The sequence below is a fragment of the Lentinula edodes genome (assembly GCF_021015755.1).
Source record: "Lentinula edodes strain Le(Bin) 0899 ss11 chromosome Unknown C8R40scaffold_9, whole genome shotgun sequence".
Lineage (NCBI taxonomy): Eukaryota > Fungi > Basidiomycota > Agaricomycetes > Agaricales > Omphalotaceae > Lentinula > Lentinula edodes.
The window spans coordinates 652,520-669,791 of NW_025764315.1; the positions used below are offsets into that span (position 1 = coordinate 652,520).

Below are 17,272 nucleotides of genomic sequence, written 5' to 3' on the forward strand. Positions count from 1 at the left end.
TTATCCCATACAATCTTTCATGTACATGTACCACTTGTATGGAAAACCGTTGTGTGAGCCTTCCCCGAAATGAGAATTATAGTCCGAGCACTAGTTGATGAGGCACAACCGCTGTTCAAACAGCCAAAGAATGTAGCCATAACCATTTCCTGTTCAACAGAGCTCCATGAATATCGTCAGCGTACGGGCGAAGGGCCGGATTTTTGTCCAGCAGCGAGTCGTGAGGTCCCAGATTGTATCTGGACACCAAACATCTTGTGGCCGAGCAGGTCGTTCTCCCAGCATCAAACTGTAGATCACTGCGGCATCAGTTCTTTGATCGTGAAAAGGAACCTTCAGCGTTAGAATCTACGTCCAATGTCAACATTTAGCGACTGATATCAGGGGGAAGAGGCTTACTTCCACAACAGTACAGCCAAATGCGTAAATATCTCGCGAAGAGTGATGTGGGTGTTCTTCGACTGGGCCTTGAATGATTAGCTCAGGTGCCATCCAACATGCCAGTACTCGTAGTCGCTGTAGACCATGATCTGGAATCCGCAGTAACCAATGCTAAACCGAAATCTGCCAAGCAGCAATGAAAGTCGTCTGTCACCAGTATGTTAGCCTTGGGATGATTTTAGTCACTAGGAGCTCTTATAACGAAAATTTTGATGACACTCACTCCTCGAATGTCGCCATGTATCATAGGAGGTGTTCTTGAGTGAAGATACGCCAAACCTGCCGCGATCTCTGTAAGCTGGATTCATTAATGAGTGATGACATATTCACAAAAAAACCGGAGATGCTCACTACATTGTGTCGGCTATGGGTGGGATTCGCTTTCAGATAAGTGATAATATCCTTGTTTGCCATCCAGGGAGAAACTAGGCAAAAAGAAGGAGCAAAGATTTCTTCGTTGACACTGAGTAAGGGAAGAATGTTCGGATGCTTGAGTTGTCTCCATAAGAGCGCTTCGTTGCAAAATTGCTGTTACAAGTTATCAGGGTCTATACATAACGTTCAATTGTTCATGCTAACCCTTCGAATTCATTGACGAACTTCCGCGTCCGGTTCGATGACCAGTCTTAAAACTTTCAAACACACAGACTGATTGTTCACAGCTCCACGCCATATATCCTTCAAGGAGGTAACCTTTATATAGTAGATTTTGCGAATGGAGGCACTCACTGCAAACCCCCCACCACCGACTGAGTTTTGACCTTCTCGTTCGATTTCTCGAAGAATCATAGAGGAGGGTAGAATTCGATATTTTTTTTGACAAACGACGAGAGAATTGCAGACGTTTCTTTCAATATGTCTCTAGAAGAGAAGGAGATGCATCGATTCCGACTGAAGACGTCCATTCAATGAGGTCATTGGGAGTGGTGTCCATTTCCTTCGGATGATGCATATCTCAGTGAACTATATCAAAAGCGGATTGGGGAAGAAGTACTACCAGTTGGAAGAGGTCCATAACTTGTTGTACCAAAACAACACCGTAAGGCTCAAGAAATTTCTTTTCCCAATCCGAATCGATTTCACCATGACGGAAAAGAGCATACCGAAGATGATCGGCAGTCATTTCATTCGAATCTAACCGTGACAACGCTTTCTCCTTCAGTGCCACATACTGCCCATGAAGCAATAATCAACGGACCTTCATCAAAGTTTCCCTTGTTTTCAGCTGCTTCTCCTGCAGTCCCGTCAGACCAGACCAATGCCTTTTTCTCAAATGACTTTTCAGCAGAACGTCCTAACACAAGCAATGGGGGAAGAGTAATCGGTTTTGATCCGGTGATGTCGAGGACAAAGTCATCATCGTAGCATGAAAGACTAAAACTACTCCGTTTGAAGCTGGACAGGATCTTTACCGTTCTTCTCTTGACCTTTTTCCTGAACCAAGAACTGAGCCGGATTCGCGAGGAGACCCTGGAAATTGTCGTATCGGCTGTCGATGGAAATTGAAATTGAGGTCGAGGGCCAGCATCCGTTGGACTCGAAGAATTATCGACTTCCGATGATGGCTTGTTGAATTTCAATGGAGGATCAGGAATGGATACCAGTGGTTCCAGCGAAGTTGAAAATCTCCATCCTGTTTCAAGCCCGTCAGGTGAATCTGGCGGTACAGAATAGGGTTCGGGTGAAGTCGATTTTGAAGTCGAAGGCGTCTCGTCGAAAGATGCCTGCGAAATAAGCGAAGCCAAATGCAACGAAGTGAAAACACCTTCCCATTTCCTGCTAGGCTTGTGAGGGTCTGGCTGGACAAACCTGTCTGTGTGGGAATCAAGGGCTGCAAGAGATTCTGGTTTGAAGGGACAGGGACGTAAGGTCCCCGTGCTCCGGGGCCGTATACGCCTGTTTGTTGCGCTTGGAGATGTTGACCCATAGGAATGGGCGAGTTGCTCATTCCCATGCCGCTTTGATATCCGTTAGGAGCTGTAGGGGGAGATGGCGCTTGAGGTATCGGAGAGGGAGTACCCATTTGAACGACGTTAGTTATAGGAGAAGGAGAAGGTGCCGGTGCCGGTGCGGTGCTCTTTCGCAGCTCGCTTAAACGAGCGAGTGGCTGAAATACATCGTCCTCTGTTGTGTTTGCTAGACTTGGGGGACCTCTGGCTGAAGCTGAGACAGGAGGGTTTGGAGGAGTTGGAACAGGAACGGCTTGAGCGGGGGCAGATGTAAGCGGAGCGGAAGGGGCACGACGCACCGTAACAGGTGGAGCACGAGATGCAGGAGCCAGCGGTTCCGTAGAAGTTGGTCGATTCGTCTATGCGTCGTCGTCGAATCCACTCGCGACCAGCGCATCAGAGCTTGAACGAGCTGGAGGTCGCACCGGTGTCCCTGCAGAGACGGGGCTTAGGAGTAAAGGCGATTCTGTACGTTGTATCTTGTCGGAAACTTCGCTGATGGTGTTAAGATAAACGGCGCTGGATAGACTTTTGATCGGTTGAGGTCTTCCTCTCCTTCCAGGTTTGAGCACACCGTTCGGCCCGTTTGCAAATAGATTAGGAGGAGCAGTAACTTTTGGAAAATCGCTGCTCTAGTGATCATTGCTTTTATCAGCAGATCTGGGTCTGCGCTTCTCAATTGCCTTCGGGACACGGATAATATCACCCTCTCGGAGACCCAATGAACGCATGGTTGACTCCGTCATGTCGGGCAAAATTGACTCGAAAGAAATCGAACCAATCAATAGTTGGGCCTTTCTTCGGCTGAGGAGAAACTCGAGGAGGAGCAACCTTCCCTCCAGATCATTTTTAACGGTGCAATGCGAGAGGGGTCTCATCATCAGAAAGATTGTCATTTGTTGGAGGATGGGACTTTTTACTGAGAAGTTTGTCAACGTAGCGCATGTCTTCGACAGACATTTTCTCTGAGGGTACTTCCACAATGACACCATTGATCTTGTGAAGCCTGAGTTTTCCGTCCTTGAAGCTAAAAAGAGCAGCTTCAACACGAAATTGCCCGCTACGATCATGCCAAATCCGGACACGATCCGCAGGACGGACTGAAAACAGTCGTTAGGTTTTGAAACAGGCCAGGAGAAAAAGGCACATACAACCGTTTTCGGCGGAGGTTCGTCCTGATGAAGAGCTAGGGCGGTCTTTGCGGGGTGAAGAACGACTAGAAACTGTAATCAATCATGGCTTAACGATCAGGGTACATATAACTAACCTGTTGTTGGCTGATGAAGGTGGAGGCGAAGGATGGCTGACGGCTGCAGCCTGCGTCCTCTTGGCCCGCTCGGCTTCAGCAGCCTTTGCTCGCGCTTGCGCCTCCTTCTTCTTTCTCTCTCTTTCCTTATCCTTTTCTCTACGTCCCTCTTCCTCTTTCCGCGCACGTTCGGCGGCCGCAGCAGCAGCAGCTTCCGCCTCTGCTCGTTCTCGGGTTTGTGCCTCTTTCGCCGCCATTTTCCCAGCTTCGCCGTTATCGTTAGTATGTCGTCGGATACTTTGAACTCCGGCGAGACGATTGCGAGCTAGAAGAGGGGTAAGTAGAATTCGATAGATGACTAGGGCGAGGCGATGGATTCACCTGAAGATCTAGAGGGAACTCGGCCACCACTCCTCCTAATGCCGTTAGTTCCCCTTCGTTGTCCAGCGCAGCAAGATAATTGAGAAGTTCCAATGCACGCATGAGCGTTTCCGGTGCAGGGGCATCGAGGTAGTCGAATCGGACAGGATTAGCGAGATTTGACCGCAAGATTTCCGGGTGGGTCCGCTCTTCGAGTTCGGATATGAAATCCTTTTCAGTATACAGCCTGCGATGAAGACGGACGGAAGTTAGACAAGCAAGTGAATATCTCAAAGAATCACTGACCTAAAGCTTTTCCCTGGCCTAGTACGCCCTGCACGACCGGCCCTCTGCGATGCTTTTGATATCGGTGATACGAGTAATGACTCAACTCTTTTCCTCTTCCTCTTCTGGTTCCTCTTCGAGGGGAGTGGATCTTGGCGCAGTCTGGCGGTCAGAAGGCGCGAGCTCAATATATGACGCAGGGACCACTCCTTCTGGGCCTTCAGCATTCCGACACTTCCACCACTCGTCATCATCTTTTTCTAGCACCAATAGCTGTTCGCCCTCAATCACAGACAATTCATCGTCTCCATCGGCAGTAAACGGATAAAGCGCTACAACCATTTCTCCCTCCTCTTCCGGTTCTTCCTCTTCTTCTGGTTCCTCTGCTTCAGGGGGAGACGGTATAATTGCGGGGGACTCGGGAGCAAAATGGACGGAGGCTTTAACTGGTCTTGCTGGAAGCGAACCTAACGAAGGTGGCGGAGGAGCTCTGCTGGGTGTCGGCGCAGATGCTTCCTCCGAAAGTTGAAGAGCTAAGGCTTTTGGAGATTCTAGCTTCACGACAATCGCTTCGCAGTTGTCCTTGGAGCCAACGTTGAAATGTAAGCTGACTCCACCCTCAACATCAAAGTGGACATGTTTAGCCTTTTCGACGTCGATATTACTGATTGAGCTTGCGGGCCATTTCGGCACCGCTGCCTGAGTGGAGGCTGAGTAGACGTAGAGGTGATAAGTGAGCTACATATGCACCTTGCTGGTTTCGCTGGCGAAGAACACTGCCCCACTACCTATACCGAGTGTTCCCTTCATCTTCTTTCCTTTTTTGTCGACCTCTGATACGGACCAAGCCTTGATATCATTGGCGTTGAGTTTCAATGACGCGACTCTATCGGCAGGATCAACATATGTGGGTGGAGAAGGAGTGGGCTGGGACGGTGATCAAGATACAGCGGCTTTGGTGAGGGTGTGAAATACGCACTGAAGGTGGAACTATAATTCGTTGATTTGCTGGCTGCTCTTCCGTTGCTTCTTCTTCAGTGCCTTCTACATGTCTCTCTACGTAGTTCGCCGGTATATAGCCAGCTTTACCGCCCTCCTTGGTGCTTTGAACCAGCAACCACTCATCATCAGGCTCAAAAGCAAGCAAGATTTCGCCCTCGATAATCGTGAGTTCTCCCGGAGCACTGGCCTCATAGTCACAGAGAGCTTTAACCAAAGACAAGTGGTCGGCCTGATGTGGCCCGTAAATTACTTGCAGACAAACTAGAGTTATATAACGCACCTGTTCCACATAAGCAGCAGGAACAAGACCAGTGGGAGTGCTTTGATCTTGAGATTCACCCTTTACCTTGACCCTCCACCAGCTGAAGAATATGAGTATTGGGAAGAAACATTGGAAGAAATCACTTACTCTTCGTCTGTTCAATCCTTGAGAAAGAGGATCTGGTTTTCTTCGACGGCAATCTCGTCGTCAGATTGTGGTTCATAGCCTTGAGAACAGCCAAATACTCTTCAGGCTCAGCCATTCTACAAGTAGCAGGCTTCTTAAGATGGAGATAAACAAGCTTTCCACCAGGGGTCTTCACAATTCTGGGAGGAAGTGGGATTGTACGGTTGGCGTTCGCGAAGGGTGACGCGTGGGGCCACACAGTTGGTGTGTCGATGTCTGCCATCTGAGTCCTCACCGTCGTCCGTAACCAGTTCTACGCACACTTGAGCATACGGAAGTGAACCTGAGCCAAAATCCCGCTAAAAACCGCAATCAACACATTATCCATAGTAAAAGGGTGTCGGAAATTGTGAACATACAGATGAGAATTATTAAGACACGTAAAGCACCACGGAAGATACACAGACCCAGCACAAAACTGGAAGATAGACGGAAGCGATAACCAGTGGACAAGAATTAGAATACCAAGTTGAACCCGAATTAGCCGGATGCTAAAGCGGGTTTACAGTTGAAGTAAGGACGGGACTCCACCCGACTCAACTTGGTAAACATTTCTATAGTCCAAAGGTAAATTAAACCAGAAAATAAGCGCCTTGGATCCCAGGAGCAAATGCAAACACGAAGTAATGAAGTCACGAGGCACGCGGTTCAGTATTTGCATTCAATCATATGACCATTCTTCATCTTTATCTGCTAGCTCGATATCGATGCCTCAAATCTTGAAAGTTCCTCCAACGGTTGAAGAACTTACTCCTTCTCTAAAATCTATTATCCAAAACTGCACTTTTGAATGGAATGAGCTTCAAAAAGCTAACCGTATCAGCAGAAACCGGGCTCATTTGATGACGGTTATATGGAGAAAAAAATGTGAACAGAAGTACTTCGATAATAATCAACATGTTCAGGTAAGTGCATAGTGATTCATGAATAACCTTAAAATTTTAGTGGATAATATACAGGACATGACATACAAGTGGTTACAGGAATGTGTTAAACTTCATCCAACCGAACTCAATTCAGATCAAGCGATGAATCACTTCTGGAACCTAGTCAAACTGCCTGAACCAGCGTGGTTGGATTATTTCCGATCGGCACAAACACAGATTGTGGCTGGAGTAAGCTGTCTTCCAGTAACAAATAAACATACTCATCAATTGGATATAGCGGACCAGATATTCCAATCCCTCAACCGATCCCATCCAGATTGCCCCCGAATCATCCGAGATCCTGGAAAGCATGTTAAAGGCAAATGCCGCTGCAAATGTGCCAAATGTCAAAAATGCTCCAAAACTTACCAAACACGATTCGAGATCCACTTTTCTTCAAAGACAAAATGAATGGGCAACAGTATTGACATCTGTCTTTCTGTCGAAGGTATGTAGGAACTGTGGGAGCAGGAACACAATCACTTACTATAGGATTTTGCAAGGGAGTTGATGTTATTCAGGAAGAAGAGATAGCTAAAGACAAATGGCTTAGTGTTCTAGATGAGATGAAAGGAATTTCGGAAGGGACTTACCATGAAACTGAGTGGTACCTCGCATTCAAAGTGAATCATGTGAATTCACTACATTATCAATGCTCACAATTTTGTCAGGAATCTAAACTCTGTGGTGTCTTCAATGCTCTGTGTAATCCAAACTACCCTGTTAGGCATGCCAGGGTAAATGATTGCGACAATCCTCATTATCGCATCACGTGGTATGGTTATTACGCTTTGGCTGAAGTCATAGGAGTATTCCAGGAGGAATGGACCCCAGAAATGATCAAAACTCAATGGATTACGGACTGGGAAGAAAGTCCCCATGAAAATTATCAACAACAAGTGAGTGACAATTTTAATTTATTATTGATAGTATCATGAATGTACAATTTGGTCATTACAGAAACAGCATGCAGTCAAATACACCAAGTTTGACTGGAAGAAACAGCCAGTGAAGATTTTCCAAGCTATGACATGGGAGAATGTTATTCCATTGGAGGCTTTTCCCTCCCATGTCTACACCTTTCTGTCTCAAGATAACTTCATTCATGTTTGGAACCGATCCATAGCTCCAGGACTGGATGAAAGACATGTTGATGTATGCGTCTATTCAAAGCTTTATTTAGACCTTTAAACATTAACTTCAGTTTATAGCTTGAAGGAATGAAGCCATCTATCCTCTATCAAGTCATTCACAGGTGGATGGTTAGCAAACAGGGAAAGAATGACATAGATAGGATGAAAATTCCTGAACCCTTCAGATTAATTGCAACTTGTACATTGGAATATTTTGACTTCAAAGAGAGACTAGACAAAAAAGTTTGGGATCATAAAATTAGACAGGTAAACTTAATATCCGATGTCTTACTGAATACTGATTGGAAATTGGCAGAACGAGTATGAGAAGTTGTGCAATGATGTGCAGGGATGGTCTCCAGGTTTATGTCAACATTGTCTCAACCAACCTCAGGATCAAAGATGTATTCAAGACCATTTTACTATATTCAAGACCAAGGAGCAGCTCAAGCGTGAATTTCCTAATTTTGACCTCGAAGGTGCCGGCATCAGTTGCGTGCCAGAAGACCAACAAGTGGAACCAGTCACAGTAAGACTTTTGACTTTGAGAAATACCTTATCAACTTTTTATTAAAACTAGCCACCCGTAATACGCAAAGCTGATGGTAGCATAAAGATACGCAAACCACTTACCGAAATCTATCATCCGGACCGCGACCTTCATTTGACTCTGATTCAGTCCAATCCTACGATTATCAAACGTTGCGGTCGGCACATATTTCGCATTATGGACAGCAAAACTCAAAAAATGGTGAGATCAATTTTGTACATCTGAACATAGTTAATAAATTATGATAGTTTGAGTTTGTATACTTTAACCCGTTTCCAGCTGATATTCTCCAAGAAATGGCAAACAGTACAGAGGAAGACTGTGGCGTAAAGGCACTGAACCGAGGACGGTCTGACAAAATGCTATATTGGACTAGAGGGTCAATGGTTCCACTTGGAAGTCGGGTTCCTATGGGGGGTGATAAAGGCACAAGTTATGGAGCCTATCAAGGCATGTCGGCAGAAGATGAACATACTATCCGTTTGATGTTCCGCCATGCAAAAGATTCCCTACCACTTTTGGAAGCAGCTAGATCAGTGGATTCTAACCTGGTCAGGAATCTAAAAGATGCCGCCACTACATGCGACAGGCTTGGTGCAAGTGGCGCAAATCTTTACAAATGCCAGGGATATCAGGCTCCAATTCATATTGAAGACGATGCCTCCAGAGGGCTTTGTGCACAGGTGTGGTGGAAAGGTATTGAAGAGTGGAACGAGTGGGGGTTTGTGAATTTGCAATTGGGATATTACATTGCCACTCGAGCAAATACGCTATGGTTAGTTCCTCTTATTTCAGTATAATTACAACATACTATATTTGTTCCACAGGTCTTTTAATTCTTCACACATGCACGGCACTAATCTACCTTCACAAAATTCGTTGATCAGGAGCAATCAATGGGCATGGGAGGCAGTGGATGATGAAGAGTCTGATGTGGAGTCGGAAGAAAGTAATGATGATGATGATGATGATGAGCAACATATCGGAGCAGGAGGGACTTTTGCATCAAAACATACACGAGAACCATCATCTGCTTCTGAGACATTGATCAACGCTACAGGCGTTAAACGCCTTCGGGGTGGTGCACGTGCACGTAGACGTCGCATTCGGCTTGCAGGTAGTGGGGGGTTCCATGTGTCTACACCTAAAAAAAATGCAAGCACGGCTCAGAGAAATGCAGGTGTGAGGGGTAGAGCTGCAGTAAGAAGGGCACACTACGATCAAGCATAAAATGTACTTATTTGCTTTACGTTATCTGACTACATTGTGATTACACTGTCTATCTGTGATCAGTCATTGCTTGCGCTGTCGGAACCATTTTATGATGAAATGCTTCGGATACCTAATAAATAAAACGTATAACTTCAAAATGGAAACAGTCGATCACGAAAAATTAGGAGCACGGTTTATTCTCTCAGAATCTGTCTACCAAGCTCTTCCCTCACACCCATTCTACAGTCCTCTTCTTCGATGGTAAGGCCGTCACTCGGGTATTCAAAGTCGGTACTCAACGCTACACCGCATTTTCATCTCGTCTGAACGCGAACGTCCTCGCTGTCAATTACCGTGGCTTCACAGACAGTAATGGGTCACCCAGCGATAGAGCCGCATGAATGGTTAATCAACTCTAGTGCGAAAGGGGAAGATATTAGGGAAGATATTATTATCATTAGCATGGTCACAGCCTTAGTAGTGGTGTCGGCGCAAGGCTTCCGCCAGTTGTCGAAGGAAGAATTAACATATAGAGGAATTGTGCCGTTGAGTCCGTTCTCAGGTATCACAGAGCTGGTCAAGACGTATAGTGTAATGGGCGCTTTACGCAGGTAAGGCCATTGACCATGATCCCTTATGCGTTCAGTAATTCCCCGTTTTTAACCCTCACGACAGAGCATGTTCTCGATCAATGGGTGATTACAGATTTTATTACCTGGGCGTTGATCTACAAATTTGACACATTGAGCGTAGTACCCGTATGTTTCTTCTGCTATCTGGTCGTTCTTTGTACTGTATGGATGTCCTGCTCGAATCACAGCAAATCAAGGACAAAGTCCTCAAAGCACATACAGGTAATTGTCAAATCCCGTCTATACTGAACCTACCAACCTTTAACCCATCCCGGTCGTACAGAAAATGACTGGGACATTCCATACGCACAACTCCGAAGTCCTATTCAACGCTTTCCTTGAGCCTGCCTACCCGGATCGACGAGAGGTACGCGTTACTTCCCCGCGACGGACTGAGCTGAATTAGTGATCTTGCAGTACAACGATGAAGACGAAGAAGAGGAAGATGAAGAGGAAAGTATTGCGAATGCCGTGGCCAAACCTCCTCATCGTCCATCTTCCCCTACGCCCTCACAAACCACAGTAACATCTATGCCAGTGTCTTCAGTGGCGACCAAAAAACCGGAATACGAATTTTTATTATTCTATCACTTGCTGCGATTCGGTCATCGCGAAGGCCAGATCGGCGAGTTCGCTCGCGCTGGTTTACTTTTACTCATGGACGTTGCCATGTCTCCCGGAGAGCCTGTTCACCGTCTCACTGGAGAACAAACCTCATCAGAAGCCACCGCAGATCCTATAACAGATGCAACACTTGCATTAGCGGAATACATCCTCGATGGTGATTTCTCTGAAGTCTTGGGTGCTGGTCTAGGCGCAGTGTATTCCATGCTACCCCCCGGGCTTCGTCCTCGTGAGCAGAGTGCGGAATGAAAGTCATAATGCCGCCTATAGACTCCTCGGTTTCAGTATAGGCAGCTTCAAGGTCTGCGACTTCTTCGGAGGAGCCTGGATCATCACAAATCAAACAAGTGCATCACTACAAGCAATTATCATACATACGCTGATATTCCTTCTTCATCTCGTCTAATTGACCTCTCATGACGCGATCAAACATTTGCTCAAAATAAGCCTCCCAACCATCCTCTCCTGGAGCGAGATCAAGACCTCATCCGTCTTCCCCGTGAGGTCCCACCGTCTCCTGCGCTTCTCATCACTCAGCACAGCGTATGCGAATCCAACATGTTGAAACTTGAGCGAAGCTTCACTTTTCGCGGATTCACTGGCAGTCGCGTGTTTATCAGGGTGGTATTTCAGAGCGAGACGGCGATATGACTTTTTGATTTCATCGAGTTTGGAGTCATTGGAGACAGAAAGTACAGCATATAAGTCGACAGATTCTTCGACAGGAAAGAAGGTGGAAATTTGGTCATCGTGGTCCATTATTGAGTACAGTGACGCGTGATGTGACCCTGCATGTGATCCTGATTTACAATACCAGCAATGATACTGATTGGTCGACTACAGACGCCTGCTGTCCAGCGAAATGACATACTTACTTCCAATGAGCTAAATAATATACTTTCCATAGCTGTTCTGCTTCTACTCCGTATTTGTTCAGAGCTTCTGTCCACAAATAAAACCACAACCAAGCAAATCCAAAGCCAAACGAGCAGCCGACTGATACGTGAGCCAAGGTGTGGTGTCCGATCCATATCATAGACAAAGCGATCAAAGCAGCCCAAGGCAAAACGATTAGCGGCGGGATGATTCGTGTTGTCCAGTGTTGAGGAAGGGTATGGTGAATCGGAAGATAGAGACTAGCGAGGAGGATGTATGTCGCATAATATGTGATAGTAGTGGAGTGGGTGCTCAGCATTCTAAAGGTATTATATGTCAAGGAAAGGATATATGGATAACGGAGGAGGCTCCAGCTCTTACCCATAAGTCTTTTTCCGTTTCTTCCCCGGCCGCTGCGTTACAGGTCTTTCTTGGCAAATCATTTTCTTGACAATCTTCACCGCTATCATACAACCTGCTGCACCCGAAGCAAAATAGGTTACTCCAGAAGATTGGGTATATAATATGAAACCGGCTGTTAGAGCAGTTACGGTCGTATTCGTCTGTGGAATTTCTGATTCTAGTACGTTGTTTTCAGTGGGATCGAAGAGAGATTTCTCACCTTATCCAAAAATTTCAACCACCAAGGAAGCCTCCATTTTTGTGATTCTGTATCAACATGCTGGTTTGCCATGAAGGATGAATGTTTTGACAGTGTATGGTCATATGGGCGCTATGTCCGGCCATGGGACTTGTATGACTGAGACGGGAGAGAGGTTCTATATACCATAAACGATTTACCTCGGACTGGCAATTTGTGCGTCTGTAGAGGCAACGTATTCTTCATGAGTGCTTTGGAATTCGGTCAGGGCAGCCTGATTCGCTTCGCTGATGCTCTGGAATTGTTGTACATGTCCTTTCGCTTAGGTGAAGTCAATCTGTGCAAATTCGACGGCCGATCTGATAAGAGTGAGCGTTGAAATAGATAGGTATGGAGACTGCAAATACCGTAAATATATACAAATAGGGATCATAAAGACAATTGGCATTAATCCCTACGCGCAAAATATGCAACTTATTAGGACTTCATAGCATTATCGTCCTCCTTTTTCGCTTGTAGCAGCTCATCAATCTCATCCGGTTTGTAGATCTTTGCCTTCGGAAGTTGTGTTTCTGTATCAAGAGTAATGACAGCAGATTCCACTAGAAAGCGGATTTGAGCAAGGTTGAAAATAATACACAGAGACAGGAACTCACATTTCTCACTTCCTAATGTCGTACTGTCCATCGTCTTGCTCATAGTTTTAAGCACAAGACTTATCGCGGCCTTGACTTCGATATCGTCCTTGTACTCTTGTTTCAGTAGACTTTCGGCTGTACCATTGTTAGCGCCGATGCAAGTAGCTTTCCAGCCAGAGTAGTTCCCTGATGGGTCCGAATGATACAGCTGGAACTGGTAATGCTGGTCGTAGCCAGCGTAGAGTAAAGAGACACCGAATGGTCGAAGACCTGACAGGCGTTCATTTTCTGTACAAAACGAGACCATTGAAGAGACGTACCTCCGTACTGCGTGTAACCCTGCTTCATGTCGCAAAGCCGCTGAGCCAACACTTCTACCGGAATATCCTCATTGTATTGCAGTAGATGCTGCTGTGAGGCAGATCGAGCATAGTTGATCAGTGAATCAGCGTCAGCAGTCAGTCCTGCTACGCCACCAATGACATTTCTGGAGGTACGTAGGTAAGCGACGATGGTCAGACATTCGGAGATATGTAACGCACGAATTTAGCAGAAAGATCTTCTCCCCGCTGCCACCATATCCACCCTCTTTCGCGTCTGAAAGATCAAGGAGATTTCCCGTGACTTTCCTCTCTGCTGCAAGAACTACACCATCTTTGGCTAGAACACGAAGCACCGTTCCTGCATGTGAGATTGCTTCCATGGCATATTAAACTGCACATAATCTTCAAGTAATCCCCGGTCACTTGGACTATATGTGCTTACTCTGATATAACCGGCCTAGATAAAAGCTGATAAGCTCGATTGAGAGGTATTCTTGTTACGATGCTTACCTTCCGGAGAGAAGATGGTTGTCCGACCTGTTCAACGGTCGTCAGCGGGGCGACTAGTAGTCGACGAGAGCGATGAACGCACTATTATATCTTCAAGACTATTAGAGACTCGTCAGCAATATTTCTTCACAGAAAGCTGCGATGTACTTACCGTAGTAGATGAGAGATGAGAGAATCAGAATAGCTGAGTACAACTTCAGAGATCAAGACGCGTCGCTTGCGCCTACAGGTCCTCGGCAAATGCCGGACCGCACGCCTCTCCATCTTTGACCATCAACCATCAGTTTATACCTTCGAACCTCCAATTTGTGATTGACCCACTGATACTGTGCAAACACGAATCTTCACAGAGCGAATGTACAATGTTACTTAGAAGCATAGCCCATAAATCGCAAACGTGTCTGCAATGAAAGGCTGTTCCTAGCAACGAAGGTTCTTATTACACTGGCCAACATCTTGGTCCTAGCACCTTAAATCCTGAAGTTTTTATTGCCAAAAGATGATCATACACACACTAATTCAGTATCATTACGTCTGGCTTCTTCTTCAACAACGTATGTATGCATGGTTTGCCTAAGAAAATCTTAGAAACACCCTAAAAATTCGCCAGTCCATCTTAGAATGGATCCCCTGAAACCGCAGCGCATATTAGCCTTTTCCACTAATACCTATCTGCCACTGATCAGTACTCAGTTTCAAAGCTATGAACAGTGTCCAAAATTTACTGCTTCGTCAACCATAAATTGTGGATGCAATGAACATCCGCAACAACTTATCGAAAGCCACACTAATCTGTACTGTAAATTTGCTACACTCCAATAATGTTAGTCCGTAATATACGCCTTGTGACCTATTGTGGATGGATCACCGGCATCAACTTCTACATCTAGATCATACCAGATCACGATCACACCTCAAAAGTGAATACGTTTCTTACTGATGAACGTCGGCATCAAACTCAATGCAAGTCTTGATCCAGGCTTTCTCAATTTGTCAAGAAATTAGCCTCTTTTGACTGTACCGCCATACTAGCGCAAAGTCATTCTATACCTATTTGTGCTTGTACCAAGGAGGAAAATATATCTTATGTATCTCCTTCCACACATAAAAAGATGAGTACCTTCTTCTCGTCTTCCCTCCATCCTCAACAATGGCTAGTTTTAACCATCTCGCTGAAAGTCCTTCCCGTCTCAGTCAAAATTCTTCCAATGACGAATATCAGTGGGTTGGGGTTGACACATTCCTCGACAAAGTTTTGAATGCCCCGATCGATGAACATATCATTGGCAAGTTGCTCTTATTCAAAGCACTGCGTTACATGTACTTATTAGTGATAATGTTCTTAGAATACCTGACAACACTTACTTTTGAAGCCGTCGATGCGGGCACGACAAAATTGCTTTATCGTCCCACCTCCATTCGTGTTTTCTTTTCTTCACTTGTCCGAAGAATTATACGCCGAGCAGGAGTATCAATGCCTACCATAATTCTCGCAATTGTTTATCTGAAAAGAGCGAGCCATGATATTCTAATTGGAGACTATGCAAAATTCGTTGCGGAAAGAGTGTTTTTAGGAGCACTACTTCTCAGTGCAAAGGTACGTAACGTATACTACTACTGTTACTTAAAGGATGAGTGACGGACCATATCCTTAGTATTCCACAGAAAACGCCATCCCCAATGATCATTGGGTCAGCGCTGCTGAGGTTTTCACCCTGCAAGACATTAACAACATCCAACAACAATTCTTAATCGTTCTCGACTGGGATTTGTCGTACACTGACTCCGATGTACTCAAAGCTGCGCTGGATGTTTATACAGCTACTCCAAGCATTATTCTCTGACAAGTACGCAAGTACTTCTCTGCGGCATCATGTATATTCATCTCCCAACAGGTCTACGCAAACTGCATATCAGTCAATTATGCGCTCTTTATCTTGATTGCTAAAATTCGTTGCTACTGATTATATGTGCGAACTGAAATCTATCATTGCTTACTTGCGATATTGTAACATTTGTTGTTGTCGTTGCCTGTATGCCACAGCATGTAAATACGTTGTACACTACTATATCTTGAAATGAATGAATACGATTGACCGATGAATTGACCGTGATTTCACGCTGAGATTTGTCTGCATCGATGTTTGCACTGAAAGTTGTTTCTGAAAGATTTAGAACTTAGGCAAATCTGACCTCGCAATCCGTAACACATTCATACTACGCTCCGGGATCGGAGGTGCGACTTCAATGAGGACTAATCATATGCAAAGAATCAAACACCAACTTCATCTCATATTGCCTTCTCATTCGCCATCTGGTGCTAGCCATTCTTCTCCGTCAAAAGGCGGATGCTTGGCTGTGTTTTCTACCGGCTGTGGTTCTGTTTCGTTGACGGGTTCCATAACGTGGTTGCTATTTTCCGCTCTCTGTAGCGCAACATCAGTCACCATTGTAATTATCATTTTTTCACACTCACCAACACCTTCACCTACACCTTCGCCGTCCCAATTTCATTCCGATATCGCTGGTTGACGAATTCCAGCCGTTTAATGGTTTGAATAGACGTGAAAGGGACTGGTTCAGGGACCTACTTAAAGAGATTAATGTGAATGGTTGTGGTCAAGGAGAACTAGAGCAATTGAAACGATCCTTGTTTTCGCAATGAAGTATTCGACAGTGGCACCATTTCCCCTTGGTTTTCCCTCGCTTTTGAGCCGCAACGCATCCTCACCATTCAGTCAAGGAAGAATCCAAGCAAATCGCACCAAAGCCTCCATCTGCGTGCGTAGCTGCACCCGGCAAAAATCTGGCGAGCTGACTGCAATTGCAATAACAGAACATGGAACAGAAATACACAACCGACTTCATTCGAAAGTTGAATGTAGCTGAAGGTAATATAGCATAGTCGCGATGGTCGCTGAAAGAAAGGAATAGATAGCCAGTAACAATTACCCATATAGATTTCTTGAAAACGATGGCTGAATATTGGACAACGAAGCAGCAACTATTATAACGCACATTGTTTCCGGTTATTAACAGTTTCCCATCCACAGCCATATTGGCTTCTGAAGGTTTGTTCATATTCCAAGCCAGGAGAAAAGAAGACAATCGCAAAAGAAATTAAACTGAACATGAAGGATAGACAAGACACATGAGGAAAAGGCATGAGCGAAGAGGGTGTGAGCGAAGAGGGCGTGAGACAATGGTCATCAACTTGTACTTCGACGTCGTAGTACGTGGTAAATCTCAATTCATAGAAAGAAGAATAGCGGTATATCGAGGATTCTGGATCGCGTTGAACGAGCATAGGTCACTCGACCTCATTTACAAGATTTTTTGAACCAAAACACCAAACTGATCTTTCTGTTTTCGGAATAACATTAAAAACACAACATAGTTCATCAAAAAAATTCCACGTACATCCGTCGATCAAGCATTGCATCCCATGTCGAAGTCTCCATCTCAAGACCAATTATCAGTTCATGTAAGTTAACAGTTAAATGTGCTGCCGGAAAT

At 45.3% G+C, this 17,272-nt stretch overlaps 8 protein-coding genes across 8 annotated transcripts; 3 read left to right on the forward strand and 5 right to left on the reverse strand.

Annotated features, from left to right (window-relative positions):
* Positions 1 to 62: 62 nt before the first annotated feature.
* Positions 63 to 1,928, reverse strand: C8R40DRAFT_1094756 (kinase-like domain-containing protein; the record flags this gene model as incomplete). The annotated part of the gene is made up of 11 exons (XM_046227670.1): positions 63 to 162; positions 186 to 348; positions 400 to 516; positions 548 to 607; positions 665 to 739; positions 793 to 969; positions 1,042 to 1,119; positions 1,171 to 1,302; positions 1,334 to 1,378; positions 1,439 to 1,590; positions 1,640 to 1,928. Coding segments are annotated over 11 exons (1,335 nt in total), but the record flags the coding sequence as incomplete, so codon positions are not given.
* Positions 1,929 to 3,467: 1,539 nt separating this feature from the next.
* On the reverse strand, positions 3,468 to 5,697 carry C8R40DRAFT_1094763 (uncharacterized protein; the record flags this gene model as incomplete). Its single annotated transcript, XM_046227671.1, has 7 exons — positions 3,468 to 3,606; positions 3,658 to 3,901; positions 4,389 to 4,980; positions 5,032 to 5,208; positions 5,261 to 5,512; positions 5,564 to 5,645; positions 5,693 to 5,697. Coding segments are annotated over 7 exons (1,455 nt in total), but the record flags the coding sequence as incomplete, so codon positions are not given.
* A 741-nt stretch (positions 5,698 to 6,438) lies between these two features.
* On the forward strand, positions 6,439 to 9,570 carry C8R40DRAFT_1067833 (uncharacterized protein; the record flags this gene model as incomplete). The annotated part of the gene is made up of 11 exons (XM_046225944.1): positions 6,439 to 6,636; positions 6,691 to 6,846; positions 6,896 to 7,105; positions 7,161 to 7,280; positions 7,329 to 7,556; positions 7,618 to 7,812; positions 7,869 to 7,919; positions 8,107 to 8,319; positions 8,371 to 8,541; positions 8,589 to 9,115; positions 9,168 to 9,570. The coding sequence occupies 11 exons, from the start codon at positions 6,439 to 6,441 to the stop codon at positions 9,568 to 9,570; spliced, it is 2,472 nt and encodes an 823-aa protein (XP_046088759.1).
* Positions 9,571 to 10,470: 900 nt separating this feature from the next.
* Positions 10,471 to 11,057, forward strand: C8R40DRAFT_1168383 (Retinoic acid induced 16-like protein-domain-containing protein; the record flags this gene model as incomplete). Its single annotated transcript, XM_046231171.1, has 2 exons — positions 10,471 to 10,551; positions 10,602 to 11,057. The coding sequence occupies 2 exons, from the start codon at positions 10,471 to 10,473 to the stop codon at positions 11,055 to 11,057; spliced, it is 537 nt and encodes a 178-aa protein (XP_046088760.1).
* A 51-nt stretch (positions 11,058 to 11,108) lies between these two features.
* C8R40DRAFT_910037 (DnaJ domain-containing protein) lies at positions 11,109 to 11,598 on the reverse strand. The gene has a single exon (XM_046236651.1). The coding sequence runs from the start codon at positions 11,565 to 11,567 to the stop codon at positions 11,223 to 11,225; it is 345 nt and encodes a 114-aa protein (XP_046088761.1). The 5' UTR covers positions 11,568 to 11,598; the 3' UTR covers positions 11,109 to 11,222.
* An 81-nt stretch (positions 11,599 to 11,679) lies between these two features.
* C8R40DRAFT_1039708 (uncharacterized protein) lies at positions 11,680 to 12,378 on the reverse strand (the record flags this gene model as incomplete). Its single annotated transcript, XM_046223858.1, has 3 exons — positions 11,680 to 12,004; positions 12,066 to 12,247; positions 12,307 to 12,378. 3 exons carry the CDS (start codon positions 12,376 to 12,378, stop codon positions 11,680 to 11,682), a joined length of 579 nt encoding a protein of 192 aa, XP_046088762.1.
* Positions 12,379 to 12,728: 350 nt separating this feature from the next.
* C8R40DRAFT_1226400 (nucleophile aminohydrolase) lies at positions 12,729 to 13,632 on the reverse strand. Its single transcript, XM_046233312.1, has 4 exons — positions 13,466 to 13,632; positions 13,244 to 13,410; positions 12,942 to 13,193; positions 12,729 to 12,887 (listed from the first exon to the last, which is right to left on the reverse strand). The coding sequence occupies exons 1-4, from the start codon at positions 13,624 to 13,626 to the stop codon at positions 12,763 to 12,765; spliced, it is 705 nt and encodes a 234-aa protein (XP_046088763.1). The 5' UTR covers positions 13,627 to 13,632; the 3' UTR covers positions 12,729 to 12,762.
* Positions 13,633 to 14,906: 1,274 nt separating this feature from the next.
* C8R40DRAFT_1168386 (uncharacterized protein) lies at positions 14,907 to 15,600 on the forward strand (the record flags this gene model as incomplete). Its single annotated transcript, XM_046231172.1, has 2 exons — positions 14,907 to 15,353; positions 15,412 to 15,600. The coding sequence occupies 2 exons, from the start codon at positions 14,907 to 14,909 to the stop codon at positions 15,598 to 15,600; spliced, it is 636 nt and encodes a 211-aa protein (XP_046088764.1).
* Positions 15,601 to 17,272: the final 1,672 nt, after the last annotated feature.